Source organism: Platalea leucorodia (genome assembly GCF_965183815.1).
Source record: "Platalea leucorodia genome assembly, chromosome: 16".
Classification (NCBI taxonomy): Eukaryota; Metazoa; Chordata; class Aves; order Pelecaniformes; family Threskiornithidae; genus Platalea; species Platalea leucorodia.
This window is the reverse complement of record NC_138838.1, coordinates 1,325,747-1,337,576: the sequence shown is the minus strand read 5'-3', so window position 1 is coordinate 1,337,576 and position 11,830 is coordinate 1,325,747. Positions and strand designations below refer to the sequence as shown.

At 46.3% G+C, this 11,830-nt stretch overlaps 1 protein-coding gene across 1 annotated transcript in view; it reads left to right on the top strand.

Moving 5' to 3' along the window:
* Positions 1-4,851: 4,851 nt before the first annotated feature.
* The window catches only part of RNF43 (ring finger protein 43), a gene marked incomplete at its 5' end in the record, with an annotated part of 58,745 nt that continues 51,766 nt past the window's right edge, over positions 4,852-11,830 (top strand). Inside the window, one exon of the mRNA XM_082328704.1 lies at positions 4,852-5,088. Coding sequence (XP_082184830.1) covers positions 4,852-5,088 — 237 coding nt within the window. The remainder of the gene's footprint in view (positions 5,089-11,830) is intronic.

Below are 11,830 nucleotides of genomic sequence, written 5' to 3'. Positions count from 1 at the left end.
TGGGTGACAAGTATGTGAAAATGTGCAGCAGCTGCCAGCTGGGTTCCCTTGTCAGACTCCAGCGGCGGTGCTTTGCACACAACAGGCATTTTGGATCATTTCAACTCTGTTTTTTTAAAAAAAAAGCCAAAAAAACCCCAACTGCTCTACTTTTTAGCTTTCCTTTTAATTTCGTAGGCTATTAGTCGCTCCATTTTTTACACCTCTTCCCTTACATTTTCTACTTGTCAAGTTCTAAAGCATCTAGTGGTCAGAGTATTTAATATGAAGTAATTACTTAGCTGCTCGTATTCTTTAGATATGGAAAGTCTGGACTTTTTGTAAACGGGAAGCCTTCAAAACTTTCTTACTGGGAAGCAAATCGGTTTTAGCGCTGTATTTGGAATCTTTTTATTTGACGTTGTTGGAAGCTACAGCGTACTCAGCATAGATGGTGTTTGGTGCTCTGGCTGTCTTTGCTCGAAGCCGTACTGTGGCCCTTCACTGGGAATTGTGTATGAAACAAAAGCGGAGGAAAGTCACAAGATTCTAGGTCTGAATGGGTCAGGGATTTCAGGAGAGGGGCTATAGGAAAGATGAGCTAATTTTCTGAGTGATTAACCAGGAAATGCTCTTCCTTCCTAAACCAATGCTCGGTTTCGGCAGCAAGTGTGTCCTCTCTGGTGGGTATCCATTACATGTGACAGCTGCTGATCTTTTACGTTAATGCGGAATTCTTCTCTTTTAGTCATTTTCTTTCGATTCTAACGGTATCGGTAATGATAAGTTATTTGTTGTTTTAGTACTTTGTTTTCAGTAGGTCTTCAGAATAAATTTTTAACTTTTCAAATATGATTGTATCGATAGCAGATCTTAAGTTTTTAATAGCTGTGCGTTTGTATTTATGTTAAAATACTGTTTGAAGGATAAAGGGGGCACAGTATATATTTGTGGTGTTAGGGAAATACATGTGGAAGAGCACTTAAAACATAAATTTCATTGCTTCATGCATGTTGATACTTCTTTTATAATTAATTAGAGCCAGCCCTGAGCAAAGTGCACAAGAAAGGAGCAGAGAGAATTTCTCAGGTCTGCCCTCCAGAGCTTTGTGTAGCTTCCAGCTATGGTCAGGATGTCCTGAGTGAGCACGGAGCGGTAGGACGAACTGAGGCGAAACCTTTAATTACTCACCAGCAGTCCAAACGAGACAAATGCAATCCGAGGATGCTTTTAGGTAGGGCGTGTGGGAGTGTTACCATACTGATAGTCCTCGGATTTGTTATTCTTTACCATACATTGCATACGTGCAGCGCAATTCCAGTTGACGTGAATAGTGAAGGGCCAGGTGCTTACGTTCAAGTCCTCCTCCAGTGAAACAACACGGAAAGCATTTCTAAATGAACGAGAGTATTCCGGTAGCGAAAAGGAAAAGATGTGCGGTAACATTGCTGCAGCTTTGTCCCCCAAGTTTGGTTTTGTGCTCCCCAGCGGATGCGGCTTGAGACCGGTGGATGGCATGCCGCGGAGCTAGCGGGGGTCCGTGTGTCCCGCGGGCGGCGGTGCCGTTCGTGGTACCGGGGTTTGAGAGCGTGGGTCTGGCCTTCCTGGCTTCAGGGTGAATTCAGCCTTATCCAACTGGAGCCGCTACCTCTTTAATTCAAATAAAATACAAAGGGAACTTCTTAGCTTACCTGTCTGGCTCCTGTTTACCACCAAAGGATTTGATACTTTTGGAGACTTAAGTTAGGGGAGCCTTAGGGTCTTAACGCTCTGTGTCTAAAGCCAAATGATGAAATCTTAGTATTCAAATTTTTTAACGTGCTAATTTTAAAAGGTTATGGAGCTGGATCTCCTGCAGTACAGCATTTTCAGGATACGTGTGCATGTCAGCTCCATTTATCCGTAACCAGCTCACGGACGGACTGAGAGAGCGCAGGAGAACGGGCGCTCGCTGCGTTAGGAAATCGCTATAATATTGGCAAGGCCTCGCAAGCCTCGGGTAACCCTAGATTGAATGTCTGGCGTTTGAGCACCTTACCGTGGATCTCGCTCAGTTAGTGAATAATAACAAGTAACTTCTGTGACGAGACTTTTTAACGATATTCTTGTTAACGGGACCAGTGGGATTTGGTTTACCTCGAGGATGTTCTTTTATACTCCTGCTTAGGCAGCATGGTTGCAGCAATCTGCAATAAATTAAACTTTTAAACCGAAATGGGTGTTGCATTGCTATTTTCTCTGTGTTTTAAATGACGAATGGTAAGAGTAGCATAGTTGAAAAAAAATGCTTCATGTTTCGGTAGTTTTTTCCAACTGTTATCACCAAATAACCATTACCTGACGGGCAAGTTTTAAAAAAAGCGGACCAATTCTGCGTTTGCGTAATTTGTTAGTTGCTGTGGAGTGACCCCAGGGATTGGTTCGGTCGCACGCGTACCGATGCGTTCCCCACCGCGCTCTTGCCGGGCGGCAGGCCGGCCGCGCTCCCCGCGCAGGGTGCCTTGCCCCCGCCGTCGTTCCCGCGCGCCCTCGCGAAGCCAGCGCTGCACCGCGCGCCGAGGCACGCGTTTCCAGTCCCAGCCTTCCTTTGGGGTTACAGCTCTGACGGCCGGTATCGCGCACCGCTCGGTGATGTCGGGGGAGAGCGGCAGCTGAATTCCAGACCCCTGACATCAGCCTGACCTGAAGCCTCCCCGCAGCAGCGACTCGCGAAGCGCTGCTGCATCTCAATGAGCGGCGGCGGGGGAGCGGCCGGGGCCCTGCCCGGGGGCCGCCGGCGCTCGGGCCGCGGCTGCCGGGAGGCCGGGGCCGGGCCGCCGCCGCCCCGCTCCGCCCCGGCCGGGCCCGGGCCCCGGCGGAGCCGCGCCGCAGGCGGGAGGGGGAGCCCGCGGTCCCGGCCCGGCGGGGGGCGGCGGCTCCGGCTGCTCCACCCTCATTTGTGTCAGCAGGTAGGGGAGCGCCGGCCGTCCCGGGGGAGGAGGCGGCCAGCCGCAGCCTGCCTCCCTCGCCGGGCCGGCCCAGCGGCGGAGTTCTCGGTTTCTTTCTTTTTTTTTTTTTCCCCCCTTTTTTTCCCCCTGGAAGCAGGGCTCCGCCGCAGGAGCTCCGGGGGCTGTCCGGCGGCTGGCAGCCCCCGCGCCGGCCGGAGCGCTCCGCCTGCCCGGGCACGGTCCGGCCGCCTGCCGGGCTCCGCTGCTGATGGTGCGGCTGGGCTCCTTCGTGCTCCCTGCGCTCAGAGCCCGCAGCTGCCTGTGCTGGGGCGGGAGGAGAGACTTGGGGATTTTAAAGGAGTTTTTCCGAAGTGCTTTTGGGTTCTTTCTCAGGTCTGTAGATTACATGCGGGCGCTTCGCTTTCAGCCATGCCTGCCCCAGGAGCTTTCTGTCTGCAGTAATTTTCTCCCTTTGATCTTGCTGGATTCTCTGTCGGGCTGCGGAGCTCCGCTCGCACCTACCTGCCTGCCGCATCTGTGCCAGAGAGATTTCTTTCGCTTTTTTTCCCAATGGTTTTTTTTATTATAAATACCACGTTTTTTCCTTTTTTTTTTAAAAAGACCAAAACCAAACCTCATCAGACCCGCCGAGTTTTCTTAAGCTACTGGAAATAACTTTTGCCTAGGATTTACAGCAACGTTTCCATCCGTCCCGGCCCCTGCCGACTCCAGCAGGCACACTGCCTAACAGGTTTGCGGATCTTTTTTCCTTTTTTTTTTTTTTTTTTAAATCACTTTTTCTCTTCATAGGTGTATGATCACTGTCACTTTGGTTTTAATTGAAAATATCCTCTGTCGAAATTCTCCCAGTTATGAAGACTCCTCGATACGTTTTATGTGACCTTTGGGCAGACCATGGAACTTTATATTTTATTTTGTGGGGCCTTTAGTCGGGATCTTCTTAATGTGTGCTTGGAAGCGGTCATACCGGAACTCAGGCGTGCACAGAAATAGTGCGAGAGAAACCAGATATGCTGTAACTTTTTGTTTGATACCTGCTTGGCTCGGTATCTAAACTTTTAAAGCGTTTTGGGGCCTTCGTATTTCCTGGGAACTTGAAACGATGAAGAGGAGCTCCGTGCTTTATTAATTATCCTGGAGAACTGCAGCCGGAGTCAGACTCTGAGCATGGATTGCTAGGAGAAAAGTAAAGTTGATCTCTGAGCTTGAATGAAGCACTTCTGGCACAAGAAGGATGGAAGGGATCAACTCCATTTGGAAGAGAATGGTACAGAAGCAAACTTTCTTTTCACCGTAAATTCAAGAAATACCTCCTGCATCGTTTCTGGGAAGGATACCGATAATTGCAGATAACATTCAAGGTGAAGAGCTTGAGCCGATGTGGGAAATGCTGGCCAGAAGGTGAGGTGTCTCGCAAGGGTGTTTGAGATGGATGTTTTGAGCCTGTGGATCTTCCTTACTCTTGGGCAGGATACACGAGGACACAGCGTCCGCGGGGAGATCTCCCCGCGCCTCACCTCTGTGGGACTGACGAGTTCCGAATGCTCCCTGGCGTTCCCGTAGATCTGAACTGATTTCTTCCTTGCAACCTGTTTCGCTGATCTTTCCGGATTTATCTGCTGGAGGAGGGACTCGTAATTTAGGAGATTTTTTTTTTTTTTTTTAGTTTGTTTGTTTAAAATATGCCGTTGAGCTCCCAGCGGCCTTTGAGCACGTGGCACCAAGGAAGAGAACCGGAGAAGTTGTCCGGTAAGCAGCGCTGGCGGTGACTGAGCCCCTCTCCCCTCTCTCTCCCGCCTCCCCGTCGCTGGGACCGCGCGCTCGGAAACCCGACGAGCTTTGCCGACGGCCGGAGCCCGCCGCAGGGTGAGGACGCGTTCCTGAGCGGTATGTGTAGCCGGGGCCCGCTGCTGCAGCTGGTAGCATGAGTGCTGGCCCCCAGCTGCAGCTGGCTGTCCTCTGGCCTTGGCTGCTCATGGCGACCCTGCAGGCAGGACTGGGCCATACAGGGCTGGCGCTGGCGGCGGCGGTCGAGTCGGAGAGGTCGGCGGCGCAGAAAGCCATCATTAGGGTGATGCCCCTGAAAGTGGAGCCAATCATACTGGAAGGGGAGTTTGCAAACGTTGCTGAGGTGACTCCAGCCGAAGGAAAACTGCTCCAGGTAAGAGCAGCTTTATTTTATCCGGCTCCATCTGCCGTACCTCCCCACTCCTACGCTTTCCCCCCTTTTCCCTCCTCGCTGCTTCAGCTCCCAGCGCAACGCGGTTGATTATATTTCCCGACTGCAGATTTATAACCGAAGCGACGAGGCATTTTTTTATGTGAGCTGTCCACCTGCGTGTTTTGTTCCTTTGTGTTGCTGCTCCCCGGCCCTGCGCGCTGCTTTGGGGCAGAAGGGCTCGTGCAAATGCTTGATTCTTCGTTCGGTCCCGATCTGTAGCTCTGCTTGTTTTAACGTTGAGTTTTGGATGTGGTCGGTTGATCCCATGAAGATTATTGCGTATCTTAATTGATGTTATAAAGTTCAGTGTGTCGAGTCACATGTTGGGACGCTGAACATCTGACAGAAAACATGATTTTTTTTTTTTTTTTTTTTGGTGAAATCCATAAGGTTTTCTACAGACTTCTGCTGATAGCTGGGGTCCTGTTACAGCTAAAATACGCATCCAGACTTTGCCCACCGGAATTACTGACCCTGCTGGTTGTTGTCTTGTGTATTGCCTGTACCTGAAAGTGGAATTTTACCCATACAGCGGTTCTTGTGGTGTCACCACCGTGTGTTTTTATAAGGGAAATTAAGGCTGGTTTCTGACCTTTACTAAGGAGAGGGTGGCTGAGCATCTCGCCGTGAGCTGCAGATGCTGCTAAGAGACAGAGCCGAGCTATTCGGTGCGAACAGACCCATCGCCTGCATACGCTAAGTTTTGAGCTCAGTTTCTTGAGGCCTGGTGTGTCGTCTCTCCTCCCTGTCGGTAATTTGCTTGGCAGGCACGTGCTCTATTCTTGAAAACAAAAAATGACAAAATAGCCTGCATTAATATTAAATCTTAATTTTTGCGTGGCTTTTTCCAGTCTTGACTTTCCAAATGTGGTGTGTTGTAATCTTAATTAAATTTGTAGCTTGGAAATTTAAATTAAAGTAATAAATTTTGTATAGTCTCATAAGAAAAGAAATACAGTTGAGCCAGCGTTAGGACATGGGCACCTGTCTGCAAATGAAAACGGACAATTTGTGACATTTATAAAGCCTGTTTTTCCACGCCTTTTGAACTACCCAGGACAAAAGCTATGCTATAAAATTATATTACCGGGCTAAAAAATATCTTAGACAAATGTACTCAAGGTCCTGTTCTGTCTGTCGTGAGGCAATGTCCAGGAAAGTCAATATTTATTCCTTACAAAAACTGCAGCGGTGTTGCAACTGAGCACAAAGTATAGAGCGTGGGCCTTTTCGAAATGAGGTGATAACCTCCCGTGTGTGATGGGTGGACGTTTTTAACCAAATGCACTGATGCAAAGTGGGATTTTTGTGTCGCCTGCCGTCACGGCAGCACAAACGAGGCGTTTTGAATCCTGAGCCGTGAGTAGGGTCAGATTTACAAATGGATTTCATCCTTTAAAAATCGTCCTCAAAAATGGAGAGGGTTGGGGAAACACTAATCTAATCTGCTGCGTTTGTGTACACAGATACTGACCTGCGCTGCATATGTTTTTAGGCCTTGATTCCGCCACCGTGTGCATGCAGGTGATCGTTCCTGTTCCGTATCCCACTGAATCCAGTGCGGAAAATCATCCGGGGCTGGTTTCAGACGGCGGTGTTGGGATTGGGGGGTCAGGCTGTGCTTTCTGCAGCAAGGTGTTTGCCCGGTGCCAGGCACCGCGCTCTGGGAAAGCTTAATCAAGTGTACCTATGACCTCTCGCGTATATCTTACGGTGTAGTTTCTAATTCTGCCACTATGTATTGAAACTAGGAATATAAAAGGCCATTTAAAATTGTTTGCGTCCCGATCCTGCAGTGGGTTCCTGCCTCTGGAAAGACAAAATGGGAAACGGAGCCGTAACCGTTAAGGTACAAAATAAGTAAGAAATTAATGGGAGGAACTATTTTTAGATTGCATTTAGATAGTCAGATATTAAAGACAGCTGAATTGGGCTTTATTGGAACATCTCACTTTACATGCGGTTGTCAACATCCCGATCTTGCAAAAACGTTAGGTCACGTGCTTAACTTTGATGTCATTGGGACTCTTTCCTAAATAACCTTAAGCCTGTTCACACATACCTGCACAGTTGGTTCTTTATATGTAATTTAGGTACATAACGTGATTAGCTTTACAGTTAATGAGTTAAGAAGTCTAGTTTTTACACCATTTTTGGATAGCTCTTCTTGGTTATGCCAGACCCCATGAGATGCAGTCAGTCCTCGTGCCCGTCGCAGGAGAGCACAAACTGCAGAGCTCAGCTTGGAAGAGAAGAGTGGATGGCCCGGTCCTGCGTTCAAAGCAGCGCTCTCTTAGTGCCGTGGTGTAATAAGATTGCTTAAGGACAAGTGGTGCAGAGTTAGCCCTATATTCAAGTAAAGTCCTCTTTAACTTGTAATTATCTTCATAGTGTTCTGGTCAATATATTTTTAGAAACACATTCTTAATTTAATACAGAAAATCCCGCACGTAAGTGATGGAGCCTCACCAAATGTACTTCTACCGGGCGTTTTCTCGGTTTCATTTCTCCCTGCCGTATTCTCTAGGATCATCTACAGAAACAGACTTTGATCGTAGTGTGTTACGTTCTTAGAAGCTAACTTCAAAAATATCTTCTTTACCTATAATAAAGTAACCCCCGTGTCGAATTCCTCCTCACACCCCTCGCCCCTGTGACCGGTTCTTCTGGGGAATCTCTGGATTTTCAGTTTCGCAGGTCACCGAGCCGTGGTGGGTGGGCAGGCAGATGCCAGGCAGCTGCCCGGGACCCGCCTGCCGTCGGCCCTTTCGGTTTAACCGGGCAGCGTTACCTCTGGCACTCTGCACCGTGCAGTATGATGCAAAGGGAGAGGAATTTCTCAAGTAGGCAGAGCCACTTAAGACTTTATAGGTCAAAAAACCAACACCTTCGACTTCTTACAGAAATCATCTTCAAGCTTGTTCAGAGCTCAAGCTTGTTCAGATACCGCATGCTCATAAGCATTAACTATTGTTTAACATAGAAGCAGTGTTCTGAACTAGTTTGCAGTTTCCAACTGGCTGGAAGTTTAGATCTCTGTTAGGCTTAGTGCAGGAGCCTGGACTTCTTCTGAAAAGGCCCAAATGACGATATTTGAAAAGAGACATAAACTCAGACTACTGTATTTACTATAGGGAAGGCAAAGCAATCGCCAATCACCTCACATGCCTACACGTAGAAAAAACATGTAGATATGTAGAACAGTGGAACAGCCTTCTTATTTAACAGGCAAAATATATAATCAGTTTTCCCAAAGCATTATTTTATTGCAAGTCTCACAATACTTTGTTTCATTTCTGTATAATCTTAGCAGTTACGTAGTTAGGTGATTATAGGAGAAAGTCAACATTCCTTTACCCACTGAGCACGTTGTTTTAACTTATGACTGCAGGAAAAAAACCCTTGAGACCAGAGAACAAGGTCCCTAAAGGCTCTGAACCCCAAAAGCAAGGGTTATCCTCTTTCCTCTCCCCCCAAAGAAACAAATTATTCCAAAAACATTATTTTTAAAGTCAGTCTTCTATTTAGGGTGGAATGAGTGAGAATTAGAGGAGGATCCTGAATGGTCATTTTTTTAGTGTGTGTACAATTTTTTAGTGTTGTGTACAATTTAGTGTTGTGTACAATTCAGAAGCTGAAAATCCAACACAGATATATTCAGAAAAGAAGCGTGGTGCATATTGATAACAGCAATGGCAATTAACCCTTGAAGTTGCTGCAGTGAGCCCAACGTGATCGTCCTGGAAATGGAGAGCGTTTCCAGTGCTGCAATGCGTAGTGCTATTGGAGAATTATAATCGCCTACTTAACTGCTTATAGAGGGTTACGCTCCCAACCCATAAGAAAGTAAATATATTAGTAGTCTTCTATACTACTAGCTCCTGGATCAACAAAAGGATGTTGAGTGCATAATGTTGACAGAGATCAAAGAAGTGGGAAAGTCTAACCAAATGATAATGGGGACTTAAATTACCTGTGAATAAACTGGTCAGATAGCACAATAAGAGTAAGTTCAAAGAAGCAATTTCTGCCTCTTGGAACAGCTAGTACTAGAGTACACAGAAAGATATTCTTGACTTAGTGTTAAGTAATGTGCAAGAACTGACTCAAAAGCTAGAAATAATTGAGCCACTTGTATCGACTGCAGCATGATAAAATTTGTTGCCTAAGTACCAAAAAGGGGAACTCTGACACTAACCTTTAGAGTGGCAAATTGCACTGAAGTGAAACAGAGAGACGAATGGCTCTTACCGCTTAAAAAAAAATATCTTTAGATGTGACACGGATACTACTCCGGAAAGTCAAAGCAGTCTTGGGAAACATGCAAAGCATTGAATCCAAAAGGTGGTAGTAACCCAATACAAATACATTGGTAGTGTTCAAGAAACCATTGGGGCCGAACAGATCTTTTAAAAATTGGACACATAGCATTAGTGTAGGATTGGCATAGTATCTAGTATAGCCTGCAGTGTTGCTTAGTATGGTGTTAGTATTAGTATAGGATTTAAGTGTATCTGAAAGGCGAGCCATTAAAATCCCGATGCGGACTAGGGAGTCTCAGCTAGAGTTAGCTGCTAGACAAAGCTGAGCTTAGAGGCTCTTTCTGATCTTCCATCCCTCTCTTGAGCATATGCAGAGGCTGAGCTGGAGCTTTGCACGGTGTGTCTTCTCCATTCCTGATCCAGAAAATGTGTGGTGGGAAACTGTTCCCTAAGAAGGAGTTTGAAGGACTTTAAACCTCAATCTTCCAGCTCCCCAGTGCACCATCTGGTGCTGGTTGTTCTCCCAGCAGAATTATTTATGACACATGTAGGCATAGACCCATCTTGAATTGAAGATTTTCAGTAGTAAAAAGGTCACGGATCTGGACACCCAATGGGGTCGGGCATAAATAGGAGAAACAAACCCAACTGCAGCGGAGCAAAGATACCTGGTCAGAAGGGTAAATCAACAGGGCTGGAGTGAGTGACAGTCAGCAGAGGACTTCTGGCCACACACCCCTGTCCTGGAATCTATCCAAGGGGCAAGTGGACATTTCCCAAAGATAAGCTGGCAGAGGGGTGAGATTACAGGAGAAGGGAAACGGGCCTCAGTCGTTCCTGTTGGCTAGAGCCAGGCTGGATTTGTGGGTGAAATGGTTCTGAACCATTAGAGGCATTCCTTTTTGGTCTGTGCCTCCATAAAACGAAAGGTTTGGTAGGCATTTCGTACAGACTATGGAAGGCCGTTCTGAATTGCATGTGAATTGATTATTTTTAAATGAAAACTTTCAGAATTGTCAAAGTGATACAAATGTCACAAACTTTGTATGATCAAAGAGAACTCTATTGTATTAGACTTTATTTTGGACAAAAATTGGCATGCGTTTTTATATCTCTGTATTTTTCCATGCATAGAGCTCTCAAACATGCCTAAAAGCTTTCTGTGGACTTTCCCCCAAAAGCCTTACTTAGTCTGAAAACAAGCAAGATTTAACCTAAAAGGAAAAAAAGGAGCAAATAAGTGCGATGGGAAATGTGCGGTGCAGTCTGATCTTCAGGTCTGTCTGTCTGCGGTATCGTAACAGTCTGCGTTGCAGGGGTTGCCGAGAGTCAAATATATGAAATTTTGGTTTGCAGACAAAGCAAAAGTTGTAAGTTGAACCTCAGCACAGGGGTATCACACTCGAGCAATGCACCTGCATATTTTATCACCCTTTTGGGCTTCCCTCCATTCTAAGTCTTGAGATTAGATATAGACAGGAGGACGAGGTATAAAGTAGGCATAAGTGGCATGGATGGTCATGGTGGTCTCTTCTGTCTTTGAGTTCTGCAATTTATGGGTTTTTTTTAACATCTGTTTATTTTTCCCTTATTTCACTGGCTGTAAAGAAGAGGAAACGTACTGCCTTTCATTTGCCCATAACAATTTCAGTCTGCATTAAGGAATCGTAATCACATCTCATGCTTCAGAGCTTCGGGCTTGCTGCCAGCACAGGTCGGGAGGGAGTTGGCCAAGAGTTGTGGTGGGACCTTTTCACCTTTTTTTTCAGGAGCATCAGGGATTGGCCTTACCTCAAAACAAGGCGCTAAAACACACAGGTCAGTGTTCAAAGGTATTAGAGAGACTGTTGTTTCGAATATGCTTAGGTTGTATGGGTTACTCCCGCACGCAAGATGGAACAGATCGCCAGATTTAAGTGGAAGACTCTCTTCCCCCCTGCAGCCAACCCGTTCAAATTATCTGAAATTTTGGGTGTGTATCCTCTTCCTCTGCAGCTTGAGACATGAATCATCTGCCGAGATCAACGGATGTATTCTCACCTCCTCACTTCCCTAACCCTAAAGGGGCTTGTTAAGGGCATTAGTGGCCCTTTGATCTCTCTTTTGTTCTCCGTCTCAGTAATTTGGTCTCCAGCGATCAAATGGGTTGATCTAATGCGTATTACTGTGCTCAGTATCAGGATAGTGGCAGAAATGGAATGGATTGTCGTATACAGAAATTCTGACTAGGTAGCTGAGTTAATTCCTCTGGCCATAAACTCTATGAAACAAATGATGAGTTTTTTACCGAGTTCAGTTATGACGCGTTAATTTTAAATGTAAGTAAAGCAGCTTGGGCATTAAATTTGCTATTGTTTTGACAAAAGGTATGTGAATTCTAGTTCAAAATTACGTGAAAGAATAGAATTTAGATTTCCAAC